At 51.3% G+C, this 14702-nt stretch overlaps 1 protein-coding gene across 5 annotated transcripts in view; it reads left to right on the forward strand.

Moving 5' to 3' along the window:
• The window catches only part of ptpro (protein tyrosine phosphatase receptor type O), a 31339-nt gene that overhangs the window by 7997 nt on the left and 8640 nt on the right, over positions 1-14702 (forward strand). For 3 of the 5 annotated variants that reach the window (XM_046379233.1, XM_046379236.1, XM_046379234.1), the window contains 16 exons: positions 1246-1507; positions 1633-1788; positions 2212-2364; positions 2786-3283; positions 3513-3674; positions 3793-3989; positions 4624-4744; positions 4922-5115; positions 5225-5336; positions 5679-5842; positions 7555-7675; positions 8449-8582; positions 9022-9160; positions 9715-9835; positions 10280-10348; positions 12022-12105. In XM_046379233.1, coding sequence (XP_046235189.1) covers positions 1246-1507; positions 1633-1788; positions 2212-2364; positions 2786-3283; positions 3513-3674; positions 3793-3989; positions 4624-4744; positions 4922-5115; positions 5225-5336; positions 5679-5842; positions 7555-7675; positions 8449-8582; positions 9022-9160; positions 9715-9835; positions 10280-10348; positions 12022-12105 — 2687 coding nt within the window. The remainder of the gene's footprint in view (positions 1-1245; positions 1508-1632; positions 1789-2211; positions 2365-2785; positions 3284-3512; positions 3675-3792; positions 3990-4623; positions 4745-4921; positions 5116-5224; positions 5337-5678; positions 5843-7554; positions 7676-8448; positions 8583-9021; positions 9161-9714; positions 9836-10279; positions 10349-12021; positions 12106-14702) is intronic. The other 2 variants (XM_046379237.1, XM_046379238.1) reach the window with 1 other exon arrangement.

Below are 14702 nucleotides of genomic sequence, written 5' to 3' on the forward strand. Positions count from 1 at the left end.
GGTTTGAGTGGATCATGTGAATATTGTGAGTGACGTGTTTCAGTGTACTGTTAGCGTTGATGTTTTGGTGTTAATTTCATCGTCAGCTCTGTGTTTATGGTACTGAGTGGGTCAGTGATTTTGGGCAGTTGTTAGGCAGCAGGTTAGCTTCAGCTCGTAGCTTGACTTAGCATCAGTTACTTTTAGTTTGAGTATTCATTAGCTGGCGACTTCTACATGCATTTTTTGAATTTCATGGATAGTGGAAGTTAAAAAGTTTAAATTGGAAACTCTGTTTTTGGTTTCTGTCACATCCTGAGAGATTATTTCTTAATCAGAAACGAGTGCTGAAGCGGTTGGCAGATTGATTGGTTATCTTGTTGACAGGAAGTGATCGTGGATCGAGTCACTGCCCGATCTGCCGTCCAAAATGTTTGAGCAGTGGAAATGGCTGACGGTAGATTTTAATAATCTCTTATTGTTATCTGTGTGAGCAGCAGCTTCCTGTCCTCATGGCCGACTTCTTCGGGGACAAACGCGTTTGTTGTGTTCAGGGAAAATGATTGCGGTTGAGGTCGTGTTTTCACCTTCTTCCTGTGGCACAGATGAAGCTCGGCGAGGAGTCGGCTCTCCCGCTGTCACAGTTAATGAAAGAAGGTCCGATAGCATCAGAGCCGCCCGAAAACCTCCTCAGCTACAGGAAACCAGCTGATATCACGGCAGCTCAGAGGCTGGGCTGAGGAGAGCCAGTTTTATTGATCCTGGCATTCAGGAAATGCAAAAATCAATCAGACTGCAGGACGTCAGCTGGAGGAGCATTTCCTGCACATACACCAGCATGTGGCGTTACCACGACAACCATCAGCGTGAGCCTTAACAGTGTTTCAACACACATTATTACTGTTTCGTTTGAAATATCAAAATAAAAAAGAAGGACAGTGTGACAGTTCAGGGATCCTGGGAACATTCAGTTTTCCCAGGACGCAAAGGAGATGAGAACAGCAGTGAGTAGGTCAGTAATGCACAGAACCCAGAGATCCGTGGTTGGAGTGTGGACAGTCCGGGAGGGGGACCAGAAAACCTGGAACAGCAGTGATGAAGTCCACCTTTGAATGATTCGCGAGTCAGAATAAATTACTGCAGAAATATTACAGGAAGTCAGTTTCATTTTCATAGTTCAGGCTTCACTGTGTTGTTTTGGATGTTCTGTTTCTTCTGTTTGAACTGCAGCTTGTGTGAAACTAACCTGTTCTCTGTCCGTTCCAGAGCGTCTCGGCGTTCCAGGTGTCCGTAAACGATGGCGGTCTGATTGTGGCCACGCTGGAGCGCTCAGACCTGCAGGAGAACGTCACGGCGTACGCAGCTCAGTTCTCCGGAGAGCCTCAGCCGATCCTGCTTCGGTTTGTCAACAGCAGCGAGCCTCTGCTGTTCAACACGTCGTTTCACGGTCTCTGCTACACTGTGGGACTGCTGGTCAAACTGGGACAGAGCTGGTCCCGGCCCATCAAGACCACGTCTGTGCTCACAAGTAAGAAACTGGACTGGTCTGACACGCGACCGAGGTTTTAGTCCAGAACATATGAACCGCATGAGCTCATTTACATGTGAACTCTGTAGATCCTGATCCTTTGTGTCCATGTTTGGTCTCCTCAGAACCTCTTCCTGTCCACACGGCTCACATATCAGACTATCAGGACTCTCCGGAGACCGGCGTGGTGTTTGAGATCGAGCCTCCAGCTGGAAACGTCTTCAGCAGAGTCAACATCAGCTACACGGAAGGACAAGAGCGACGCTCGATGCTCTACAAAGGTAGCAGCACACGCCGTGACGTCATCATGACAGCGTGTGACAAGCGCTTCCTAACACGTCATGATGTCGTCACGGCTGAGTTTCATCACGTGACCACACAGCAGGAGTGTTTAATGCTTCACGTTGTTGGTTTTATACTCATTAGAGAGGACGCAGATGGGTTTTCAGTGTTACCTAACCTTTGTTTATATAAGATTTGCCCGATGCTGGTCACTTCCTGTGTGCCCTTCACAATAAAGGCTTTTGAATGTGAGTTGGTGCGTTTTAGTAGTGCATATTAACATCACGTTCAAGTGTTTGTTTTACCTTATTGAAACTTTTAGTGCAGAAAAAAGGTAAAAGTAAAAAGTTCTTAAAAGGCTTTGATTAAATGTCCTCGTCAAGGTGCAGGTTTTCAGAAAAACTGGTTCTGCGTTTGTGTAGATTTCTACAAGGGGAAGACGGTGTTCAAGCACTGGTTACCGGGGACGTGTTACCGCAACATCACCTTCCAGCTCATCTCCGAGGCCACAGCCTACCAGACTGCACTGGTTTCACACAGCGACGTCACACACACTCCTCTGCACCACAGGACAGGTGAGACACAGGACAGGACAGTCACCGTCTCCTCAGCCCCATGATGGAGTCAGGTGAAGTTTCCTCCTCCATCAAACATGACTCTGAAAACAGGAACAGGCTCCATGCAGCTCGTCTTGAGGAGCCCTGATGTCCCAGACCGATCTGAAAGGACGTTCTTGTCATCCTTTCTGAAGCCTTTGGTGAAGCTGTAGGAACACCTTTGGGTCCAAACGAAGGGCTGACCTTCCTGTTGCGTCTGTTAACTTTTAGTGGGTAAACTGGTGGAACGTAAGGTGGTCGTGACGCTCCGGGATGAGTTGTTCCTGTCCGTAGACAACAGTAATCATTCATCTTGTTTCCTGTCTGTTCATATCAGTGACATAAAGACTGACTGCTCTGTGTCCTCCCTGTCTTCTCTCTGTCCTCTTTGTGGTCTCAGTCCCCTACCCCCCCCTCAACATTTCCCATAAGATTGTCCACCTGAGCCAGAGGACGCTGCCAGGTGAAGCGTCCAGCGTCGTCGCTCCTGAGGGGCCCGAGGACAGCGGGCAAGCCTCCCGTCGCGCCCGGGACGTCCCACTGATGGAGGAGCAGGAGGAGGAGGGCACCTCTGAGGAGGCGATGGGAGCGTCCACCCAGGTTCCCTTCAATCCAACGCACAACCTGACCGGCACGGACGCTGCAGACACCAACCAGACGACTCAGAGCTACTGGCTGGACCCGAGCGACTCGTCTCCTGCGGACAGGGAGGACGAGTTCGTCAACGCCGTGGTGTCAGAGTACGAGGACTCCAACGACCCGGGATCGGCCATGGGCCTCCCCTCTGAAGCCTCCGTCCTGCCCACAAAACTGCCCCCCATCCTGCTGGAGCTGCGCTGGCAGCCGCCCAGACCGCCCACCAGCTACGACGGCTTCAACATCTACATCTACAGAGACGGTAAGCTGGGACGGGGGGATCTGGGTTCCCCTCTGCAGATGGGTCTTGATCCAAAGAACCACAGTCTGACTTCTCAGTGCAGTTCTGACTGTGGAACTCAAAGCTGTTCTGCCACACGTGAGCTAACGTTGGCCAGTAAACGTTAGCCTCGCCAGCCACGATGAGGAGGAGGTTTAATGTCGCTGATATTCAGGAAACTCATGCTCACCTCTCCTCACCTGTCTTTCAGGTAACTCGACAGAAACGGCCACCGTGGATGAAAACACTCATGAGTTCTTCACCGAGTTAACAGAACCGGGGACGTACCGAGTCCAGGTCACCACCCTGAGTTCATCTGGGGACTGCAAGGCCCGTGAGAGCACCGCAGACACCGGCTTCACCTTCTACCTGAGTACGTCCTGACGCTTCATGTGTTTACGCCTTTTGACAGGAACTGGAGTCAAACCAGGTCTCGGACCCGAGCTGCCCTATGAGTTTATATTGTGATTAACAGTGTTGATCCGCTCCAGGTCCTGGTGGGGAGCTGCTGGAGGAGCTCCGAGAGCGTCCGCAGGCTGTCAGCGTCAGACTGCTGGACTCCAGCACGGCCGCCGTTTCCTGGGCTCCGTCCCCCGAGAACCACAACGGCAGCCTGGTGTCGGTGGTCTCTACGACCTGCCTCAGACCGAGCCTGAGCCAGAGGATGGAGAACACGTTCTGCAGCGAGGTGACCTGGAGCTCGGCTCAGTTTCTGCCTCTTGGGTTTAGCGGGCGAAGGTCCACGTTCAGGGTTAACGTTTGTTAAATGAAAATGAAACAGTAAAAACATGCTGAGAAGAGCGCAGACGCTTTAAATTTAATTGGCTCCCGCTGAGTCTCGCCGAGCTTTGGTGGCGAAGCGTGAGCCAACTCGTCGTCGCTCCACTTCGAGGTGTGAGAACACAAACGTGGTGCGAAGCACTCGAGTCGCCGGCTGGTTTCCGCAGACTCTTTTTGACTGAAGTCACCTGAAGTAGACATGACGGCCTCTCGGCGAGCTGCTCGCCTCCGCCGACAGCCGAACGCCATCGCTGAGCGGAGAGCGACGCCAGTTTAGACACAGTCAGACTGTTCGGCGGCAGCTCAGCGCTGAGCTTTTATGATTTTCTAAGTTACTTTGCTGTCGGTTCATCTGGTGATGTTGTCACTTCAGTAAATTCCTGGCGTGAAGCACTTGAGAACGCGGTCTTGGTTCTCAGTACTGGACGTTTGAACTCGTTAGCGTTAGCGATGCGTTTGAACGCCTCGGCTGCTCTCTGAAGGCTTCACGGCTTCGCCTTCGGCTTGGCAGCACATTTTATTTGTTTGTTTATGTGCTGCAGGAAAACTCGACGAGTGACATCATCACTAACCTGACTCCCGGCGCCCAGTACAGGGTGGTGGTCTATCACACCAACGGACCCCTGATCAGTCCTCCGTCTGAGCCGGTCCTCATCGAGATCGGTGAGCAGCCGGACGAGTCCAGCACTTCCACACACGTCCACATGTTCACTGCCGCTTTAAATTTATTGTTGTGTGTGTACATGTTTTTGTGTGCGCGCGCGCGCGCGCGCGTGTGTGTGTGTGTGTGTGTGTGTGTGCGTGCGTGTGTGTGCGTGTGTGTGTGTGTGTGTGTGTCAGAGCCCACAGGTGTGCGGGAGCTTTCTGTTTACCCTCTGAGTCCGACAGCCATCATCCTGAGCTGGCAGCGTCCGTATCACGTCGCCTTCAGGAAGTACGTCCTGCAGACCTTCTTCTTCAACCCCGTCACTCTGGCCTCGGAGTGGACCACCTACTACGAGATCGCCGCCACCGCCTCCGTCATTGGCTCAGTGGTAACACGCACACGCAGACAGACTGGTTTTCTGTGGCAGCTTTTGGTGTGTGTTCAGAAGAACACCTGAGCAGACGTGTGACTCGGTGTGTGTGTGGTTTCCCTCTCAGAGAGTGACGGATCTGCTGCCGGCTTGGTATTATAACTTCCGTGTGTCGATGGTGACGTGGGGCGAGCCTCTGCTCAGCTGCTGCGACAGCTCCACCGTCAGCTTCGTCACAGGTACCCGCCGTTTCCGTGTCATGTAATCTGACTGACTGTCAGCACGCGAGCGAGTCCGCGCGTCACGTGTCTCTACGGGAGCCCAGAAGGGACAAACCCAGCGCTGGCTCTGCAGAAGGACTTCAGTGTCGTTAGTTGTTGGGGTTTCAGATAGGAGACGTCCATTTGCTTGTAATGTGTGATCTCACCACTAGATGTCACTAAATCCTACACGCCGCAGCTTGAATTTAACATTTCGGCGATCGTTCAGCTCCAACAGCGATTCACAAACAGCAGCAGAGAGTCTGAGTCTGAGAAAATGAAAACGTTGAAACGTGTCTTTTGTCCTCATCCACATCTCAGCTCCTGAAGCTCCTCACATCTCCTCTGTGGATTATTCTCACGGCGTCCTGTACGTTCGCTGGACGTACGGCGAGCTCTTCATCGACCTGTCGCACTCCAGGATGCTGCACTGGCAGGTGGTGGCCATCAGCAAGAAAGGACCAGAGAGGAGCTACTCCATCGACGTGAGTCTTTCATCCAACCAACCAGTGTGGACTCAGTCCCACTCAGTCCCACTCAGTCCCAGTCAGTTCCAGTCAGTCCCACTCAGTCCCACTCAGTCCAACTCAGTCTCAGTCAGTCCGACTCAGTCTCACTCAGTCCCACTCAGTCCCAGTCAGTCTCACTCAGTCCAACTCAGTCCCAGTCAGTCCAACTCAGTCCCAGTCAGTCTCACTCAGTCCAACTCAGTCCAACTCAGTCCAACTCAGTCCCAGTCAGTCCAACTCAGTCCCAGTCAGTCTCACTCAGTCCAACTCAGTCCAACTCAGTCCAACTCAGTCTCACTCAGTCCCACTCAGTCCCAGTCAGTCTCACTCAGTCCAACTCAGTCCAACTCAGTCCAACTCAGTCCCACTCAGTCCCAGTCAGTCCCAGTCAGTCCCAGTCAGTCTCACTCAGTCCAACTCAGTCCCACTCAGTCCCACTCAGTCCAACTCAGTCTCAGTCAGTCCGACTCAGTCTCACTCAGTCCCACTCAGTCCCAGTCAGTCTCACTCAGTCCAACTCAGTCCAACTCAGTCCCAGTCAGTCCCACTCAGTCCCAGTCAGTCCCAGTCAGTCCCAGTCAGTCTCACTCAGTCCAACTCAGTCCCAGTCAGTCCAACTCAGTCCCAGTCAGTCCCACTCAGTCCCAGTCAGTCCCAGTCAGTCCCAGTCAGTCTCACTCAGTCCAACTCAGTCCCAGTCAGTCCCACTCAGTCCCAGTCAGTCCCAGTCAGTCCCACTCAGTCCAACTCAGTCTCAGTCAGTCTGACTCGGTCTCAGTCAGTTCCAGTCAGTCCCAGTCAGTCCCAGTCAGTCTCACTCAGTCCAACTCGGTCTCAGTCAGTCTCAATCAGTCTCACTCAGTCCCACTCAGTCTCAGTCAGTCTCAGTCAGTCTCAGTCAGTCTCACTCAGTCTCACTCAGTCCCAGTCAGTCCCACTCAGTCTCAGTCAGTCCCAGTCAGTCTCAGTCAGTCTGTATCTTTAGCTTTAGCTTTAGCAGGTAGTACTTATGTACTTGTACCCAGCTTGACTGTGGAGTGCAGGACTTGTACCAGAGTGTTTTGACACTGTGATGTTCTCACTTGGACTCGACTTCCTCCTCTGCTGGTGTCAGATGAAACGTCGTGTTGGTTTGCTGAGGGGACAGACAGACGTGTTTTCACCTGTGGGCAGTGTGGTACCTGGACGAGCTGCTGCTCTGGACTCTGACCTGTCTGACCTGTCTGGGAGTCTGCAGCAGCAGCTTGTCAGTTCAGAGTCGGGTCGGGCTGCTATCGACGGCCTCCTCGGGGTCCATTCGATGGTCCGGTTAGCAGCAGAGGGATGAGCTGCCGTCTCTGCTGCTTCGTCTCCCGCTCCTCTTCTTCTCCGTGACTTGTGTTGGCGGCAGACTCAGACCCGACTCGCATCGTTAACGGTTTGAGGGTCGGAGCTTTAATTGGCACGACCGATAAACTCGTGTTGTCCCTCAGAGACACAATAAACAGAGGTGGACTCCTAAAGGGTCCACAGGACGTTGACATTAATCACGTATGGAAGACAGTTAGCGTCACGTGTGGAAACCGATCCATCAGGGATCGGGTCCTGTGAAAGACTGGAAATGTGTTCTGAGCTCAGAAGCAGTTTAAGATGTCAGACTGTCAGTGCACTGAATGTGACAGGTGATCGTTCACGCTGCGTCCCGTCAGGTGACTCGGAACGTGATGCGGGCCAGCCTCCCCCTGCCTCCAGGAGACATCTACAACCTGACTGTGACGGCCTGCACCGAGCGCAGCAGGAACACCTCAGTGCCAAACATCATCAAGCTGGGTCAGTGTGGACACACACACACACACACTCACACACACACACACACACACATACACAGGCTACAGACACACACACACACACATACACAGGCTACAGACACACACACACACATACACAGGCTACAGACACACACTCTCACACACACACACACACACACACAGTCTCTCACACACACACTCTCACACACACACTCACACACACACACACACACAGTCTCTCACACACACAGTCTCTCACACACACACTCTCACACACACTCACACACACACACACACACACACACACACACACACTCTCTCTCTCTCACACACACACACACTCACTCACACACACACACACTCACACACACACACACACACACACACACGTTCAGGTCACGTGTGTGTAAAGGGAACCAGGAGTCAAAATGCTGATGCTGGATGTGGTTTCCAGACGTCCCTCAGTGGTGAAGTGGGACCAGGACACGCGTCCCCCCCTGGACTGTTTTCAGCTGGTCTCTGCTGGCTTTGAGTCGTGGTCTGAAAGCCAGGTGGTCCGGACCGGCCAGGCTGACCTGCTGAGCGCGTGGCTCTCGGTGGCTTCGGTTTGCAGCTTCAAACTGCAAGTCTGTGTGGAACGTCATTTGTTCCACTTCCTCTTTCGACAGAGAACTCGAGTATTTTTGTCCTCGGCGTCTTCGGGGTTTGCTGTGACTCGGCGGACTCTGACCCGCTTCACACCTGCAGCTCGTGACTGACAGATTGTGACGGTGTGTGTCGTGGTGTTTGTTGCAGAGCCGGCTCCGCCCCGATCCGTGTACGCCGTCAACGCCACTCACTCGTCGGTGACTCTGCTGTGGACCGAGGACGGAGTGGTCGACTACTACCAGGTCCTCTGCAAGCCCAGCAGACCCAGCAAGGAGCTGAAGGTAAAAGGGGTTTGGATCTCAGCTTCCCTCGGGGGGTCAGAGCTCATCTTTCAGACTTCCTGTCCTGCTGATGCAGGAAGGCAGATTATTCTTCATCTGTTGTCCATGATTGTATTGTCCTTCATACAGCTGATCACCCGTGTAATGACGGCACCAGGCTTAAGCACGCCATCACTTGGTTTCGACTGCAGTAAAATGATTGCATTTGCTTGTGAATTTTCTCGTCTTGGGCGAACGCGGCGTAGCGTCCTGGCAGGTGGTTTTTATTGACTGAAACAGGAAGGGAAGAGTGAAACCAAAGCACACACTCTGTACCAACACAACAAACAACAAGGCGGTTTGTCATGTGAGTGGACTCGCGTCCTGCTGGCCTTCGGCAGACCCTGACGTCTGTCCTCTCGCCGGATGCTTTAAACTCCTGTTGTCTCGTCTCTTCCAGGCCCGCGAGCCTCAGACGGCCAGCTCCCACGTGGTGACGGTGTCTGGGTTGATGCCCTCATCCACCTACAACTGCACCGTCACCAGCTTCAGCTACAGCACACCCAGCAAGCCCGCGCACATCACCATCAGCACCGCCGGTAGGTGGCGCCGTCCGCCCGCCGCTGCTGCGCCCGAGGCGTAGACGTCGGAGATGATGTCCTGCTGTGTGGACATGCGGCAGATTGTGGGGGGGGTTTGTTCAGGGTTTGGGGAAAAGTCACTGGACGCACTATGGACGGCTCTGTTTGAATGGATTTTCCACATTAGTTAACGAGCTGACAAAAGGTTTTCAAATCCAGGACTTCACCACAACGTTTGTGCTCATTAGCACTGAATTGATACAGTAAAATGGATGATGTGCACGGAGGTTGAACCCGAAAAGGCCTTAAACCAATCAGAGGAGCCGTGAAAATACGTCCACACCGTCAGAGTCCACAGTCTGAGCTCTGACACTTCCTGCACATGTCAAATTAAAACTCTGAGCAGCTGGAAGGTCTGAAACATCGAGCAGTTAGTGAGTCGTACTGATGAATTTATTAAGACAACAGGAGCGAATCAGAGACCAGGGAAGGCTTGTGCATCACATACACTGTTTGATATGTGTGTGTGTGTGTGTGTGTGTGTGTGTGCGTGTGTGTGTGTGTGCGTGCAGCTAAAGAGATGAACCCCAGCGTAGCAGCCATCTCGGCTCTGGCCGTCCTCAGCATCCTGCTCATCAGCCTGCTTGTTCTGTTTCTGCTCGTCCTCCGCAAGAAGCACCTGCAGATGACCAGGTAGGAAAGTCGGCGCACCTCTGAGGCCGGACGCCATTAAAGTAGGAAATACAAACTAAAGTCTCTTAAATGTAAACATGTTTCAGGTGCAGCTTAACTGTAATGATCGTTTGAATCTCCGGACACGGCGACAGGATGGTCAGGACCGGATGCTGGTCTGGGTCAGTCCAGGTCCCGACAGCTGTCCTCCTGATCAGTCCTGAGCTGTTTTAAGCACAAATTTAACGGCTGTGTGGCTCACGGGAACACGAGTCAGTAAACTTTTGTCAGGTTGTGTCATTCGCAGTTTTCAGTTTCAGTTCTTCACACCCGTACTTTGAAGCTCACTTCCTCTATTTAGCGATTGGTCATCAAATATTTCTGACTTCCTCAAACTGTCCTCCACTGTTTCTCGCCGCGTTGTCCACGTGTGTGACGTGTTTGTTTGTTTGTTTTCTGTTTCAGAGAGTGCGGCGCTGAGACGTTCGTCAATTTCGCTTCCTTCGAACGAGATGGAAAGCTTCCTTACAACTGGTAGGATCCCCGATTTGTTTTTCAGCTTCCAATCACATTACAGCATTAAAACGTGTAATCTGAAGCTGAGACGTCACGGTCCTGAGCCCTGAGTGGGTGTTTCCTCAGCGTCCGGGGGTCCGGTTTGCCTCAGAGCCCGTCGAAGAGCAGTCAGAGTCAGATTAGCGGCCTGGCGGCTGACTGAGGAGGTGGATTAGGGATTTGAAAATGTAGCTGCAGATTTTAGCTGATCTGTGAGGTGACGATGATGATGATGATGATGAGGATGAGGATGAGGATGATGAGCTCAGCCCCCCTCTGAAACGGGCTGTTTGTTGATGAAAGCTCAGGATTTCCCTTAATCTCAGATTAAAAGGACAAACGGTTGTTTTGTGGGTGAAGTTAAATTGTACAAACGAGACACGACAGTTCAGTCACTTATCCTTTTTGACGGATTCCATTTGGTCGTTCAAACACTCAGATCTGGAGATTAGTGATTAATATAACAGCTGAAAGACGGTCAGTTAAGGCAGAACCTCGGCTTCCATCTGCTGTTGTATTTGACCTTCCATCACCGAACGCACATGTCCATCAGAGTGTCTTCTTCCTGTGACGGTGGAGTTGTGTTCACGCTTCCACTTTGCATGTGGGCAGACGTCGCTGTTTGATGTGTTGCAGCCGTGTGTGCGTGGAGGGAAACGCACCGAGCGTGTCGGGTGTCTCAAGGTTTCGTCGTCTGTGCTGCGGGATGATGAACAGCGACGTGGATGTGAAGGGGGACACGAGTGCAGGACCGACCCTCAGACTTCCTGCTGAGTCTCCAAATCCTATAACTTCCTTTAAGCTTTCAGTTTTGGTTCGAGCTTCCCTTAAATGTGCCTGAGCAGCAGCAGGAACAGATCAGATCTTTCAGGTCTCATGCAGATCCAGAACCTGACTTTCCCTCCTGACTCCAAAACAACATATTGTGCCTTACTGTGACAGACATAAATGTGTTTGTCCTTTCATTGAACAAAATAAGCCTGAATGCTGTCTGAACGCGAGCGGCTGAATGAGCGTTTTATCCGACTAAGCCGTCGAGAACTGGAAAAACATTCGGGTTGAAATCGGAGGCAAAGTCAACGAGATTATGAGTCTGACCAGAGATTCGGTTTCGGTGTGTGTGATAATCTGTTCTACACACACATCCGTCTGCACCAGAAAAGCCCAGGAATCCAATAAGACCGTCGTTTTAATATTCGGGAACAGGAAACGGAAGCCTGCGTCAGTGATGTCATGTGACGTCATGTGACGGCGCTGTTAAAGGTTCGTCAGGGTAGCCGCCACGTGGTTTGACGTCACCACGCAGGGACAGAATGTGGACTGTTAATACACGATGAGCGTCCTGGCCGACTGTTGCATTGTGGGACAGGCCCGGAGGACGCAGTGATGTCACAGGCTCTGGCTGGAGGTCGTTCAGTGAGACAGACAGAGCGGCCATTGACGTCCCGTTGTCCTCCCGAGAGACAACGGGACACTTTCTGAGAGCTGCATGAAGCATTAACTCTGTGTTGAGCACTAATGTGAAGCTGTCGACGCCCTGTGCCTCTTTACTAATGGAGCGCCGTGTTCTGTCGCCCCCTGGTGTCTGTTGTTCTTTATTTTGTTTCTTGTGTGTGTTTTTGTTTGATGTTTTTTATTTGAACCCCCTTCAGGCGAAGAAGCCTCTTTGCCTTCCTTACCCTACTGCCATCCTGCCTTTGGACTGACTATCTTTTGGCTTTTTATATTAATCCTTGGTAAGTAAGCACTTGCTGGCCAGAAACACTGCACTGTCAGGGGCATGTCTTAGCAGAGCCACAGCCCACAGTATTGATCAGAGACATGGTTTTACTCTCCGTTTGAACCTGAGGGACCTCAGATCATCTCAGGATCTGAAGTCTGGTGGTTTTCTGTGTTCTTCCTGTTGTCAACAAATCCCAAGAAAAGACCAGGCCTGCTGCTTTTGTGGAAGCCTGGTAAGGGACCGTCATAAACAGGCTTTAAGAAACCACTCGGTTAAGGTTAGGAACGGTCATGGTCGTAGATATAATAAACCAGACTGCTGGCAGGAAACAGGAAGTGAAGTCTCAAGGTTCTGTTGAGCCACCCAGTCCCGTCCTCCTTCCTCTGCAGACTTTGTGGCTGTTTAACATAACTTGACTTCCTCCTTTTGCTTCTGACAGACTCGAGTCATACCTGCTGCGGCCACCAGATGGTGCTGTCACATGCTGATTGAACACACTCACATGCTGTTGTGCTGAGATGACTGATGCTGTTGGGAGGACAGTCTTGACGTGGTTGACCATAACAAACTGCCGCATTAGCGCCACAGTTTAGATGTGGCCCTTGTTCCATCTGAACATTAAGTCTGGTGTCCCACAAGGGTCAGTTTTAGTGTCAGCTTATTAGGACTGGATGTTAACTTGTAGACAACACTTTTAGTAACTGTGAAGGAGGCGTCACTTTACATTTTACTGAAGTGATTTTTGTACAGCTGTGATCTGTGAGTGAAAGTTCAGTACCTTCAGTGACAGAAGATACTTGTGATGTGTGTAACCAGAAGCTCACTCACATACGTTCAATAACAGCAAGCGTCCTGAAGCTGCGCCTTGTGGGACAAACACAGTTTAGAGAGCAGCTGAGTTCGTTCCTCCATGTTCACACACACATGTACTGTACACGCGTGTGTGTGTACAGTACACTGTACACTGTCACCTGCTCAGCTCTTAGCACCAAATCATCTTTGTGTCACCAGGAGTGTGTGTGTGTGTGTGTGTGTGTGTGTGTGTGTGTGTGTGTGAGAGAGTGTGTGAGAGTGAGAGAGTGTGAGTGAGTGTGTGTGTGTGAGTGTGAGAGTGAGAGTGAGAGAGTGTGTGTGTGTGTGAGTGAGAGTGTGTGTGTGTGAGAGTGTGTGAGTGAGTGTGTGTGTGTGTGAGTGAGAGAGTGTGTGAGTGTGAGAGTGAGAGTGAGAGAGTGTGTGTGTGTGTGAGTGAGAGTGTGTGTGTGTGAGTGAGAGTGTGTCTGAGTGTGTGTGTGTGTGAGTGTGTGTGTGTGAGTGAGAGTGTGTGTGTGTGAGAGTGTGTGAGTGAGTGTGTGTGTGTGTGAGTGAGAGAGTGTGTGAGTGTGAGAGTGAGAGTGAGAGAGTGTGTGTGTGTGTGAGTGAGAGTGTGTGTGTGTGAGTGAGAGTGTGTCTGAGTGTGTGTCTGAGTGTGTGTGTGTCTGAGTGTGTCTGAGTGTCTGAGTGTGTGTGAGTGAGAGTGTGTGTCTGAGTGTGTGTGTGAGTGTGAGTGAGAGTGTGTGTGTGTGTGTGAGTGTGTGTGTGTCTGAGTGTGTGTCTGAGTGAGAGTGTGTCTGTGTGTGTGTGTGAGTGTGTGTGTGAGTGTGTGTGTGTGAGTGTGTGTGTGTCTGAGTGTGTGTGAGAGTGTGTGTGAGTGAGTGTGTGTGTGTCTGAGTGTGTGTGTGTGAGTGAGAGTGTGTCTGTGTGTGTGTCTGAGTGTGTGTCTGAGTGTGTGTGTCTGAGTGTGTGTCTGAGTGAGAGTGTGTCTGAGTGTGTGTGAGTGTGAGTGCAGCACAGAGGCAGAAGGTAAAGCAGCCTGTCTCGGCTCAGGCCTGTTTCAGTCTGTACGTGGGATTTGTTGACCAGAAGGATCAGAACACCACAAGGCCTCCACAAGCTGCATTTTGAAATCCATAAATGTTTTAATGTCCGGTTTGATTCCCGGGGAGGAACAGGAAGTCAGCAGATGATTTTTCTGACATGTTGAACTTTGTCTTGCAATGCTGTGTGTGTGGTTGATCTCTCAAAGTCACACCGAGTGTGTTTCTACTAACATGTTGGGTGTAGCATGATGCTAGCTGTCGGTGCTAACTAAGGCTGTGCTGCGTGTCCGGTGTTTGCATGCCGTCTGTCCTTCTCTTCAGTGTGTCGTCCTGCTGTTTGCCAGCTTGTCTCTGATTGTGTAGTGCATGTTTCTAGTTAAAGCTGCACTTCCTGAATGTTGACAAGCCTCCCAAATCCACAGACCTGCAATTAAGCCATCAGTTTCAGGACATCAGCTCTGACAGGACGTGTGGTGGATTTGGGGAGCTGAAACACAACCAGAGAGTGGATCTTTAAAGGACCACATTTGACTCCACAATACAGAAGCATGAAGAGTAGAAAATGAATTAGCGTTGAATGCCTAATATGGAGGTGTGTGTGCATGGAAACAGGTAACAGTTTTTGGAGGTGATTTTGGCAGATCACCGAGCATGAAGTTGTTGTTCTTCTGTTTTCTGTGGTTCGACTGATGGATGGGTTCCATACGGGCCTTTAATCAAAGTCTACCACTTGGAGAATTCACTTTTCATTTGG

The sequence above is a fragment of the Scatophagus argus genome, chromosome 22 (genome assembly GCF_020382885.2).
Source record: "Scatophagus argus isolate fScaArg1 chromosome 22, fScaArg1.pri, whole genome shotgun sequence".
Classification (NCBI taxonomy): Eukaryota; Metazoa; Chordata; class Actinopteri; family Scatophagidae; genus Scatophagus; species Scatophagus argus.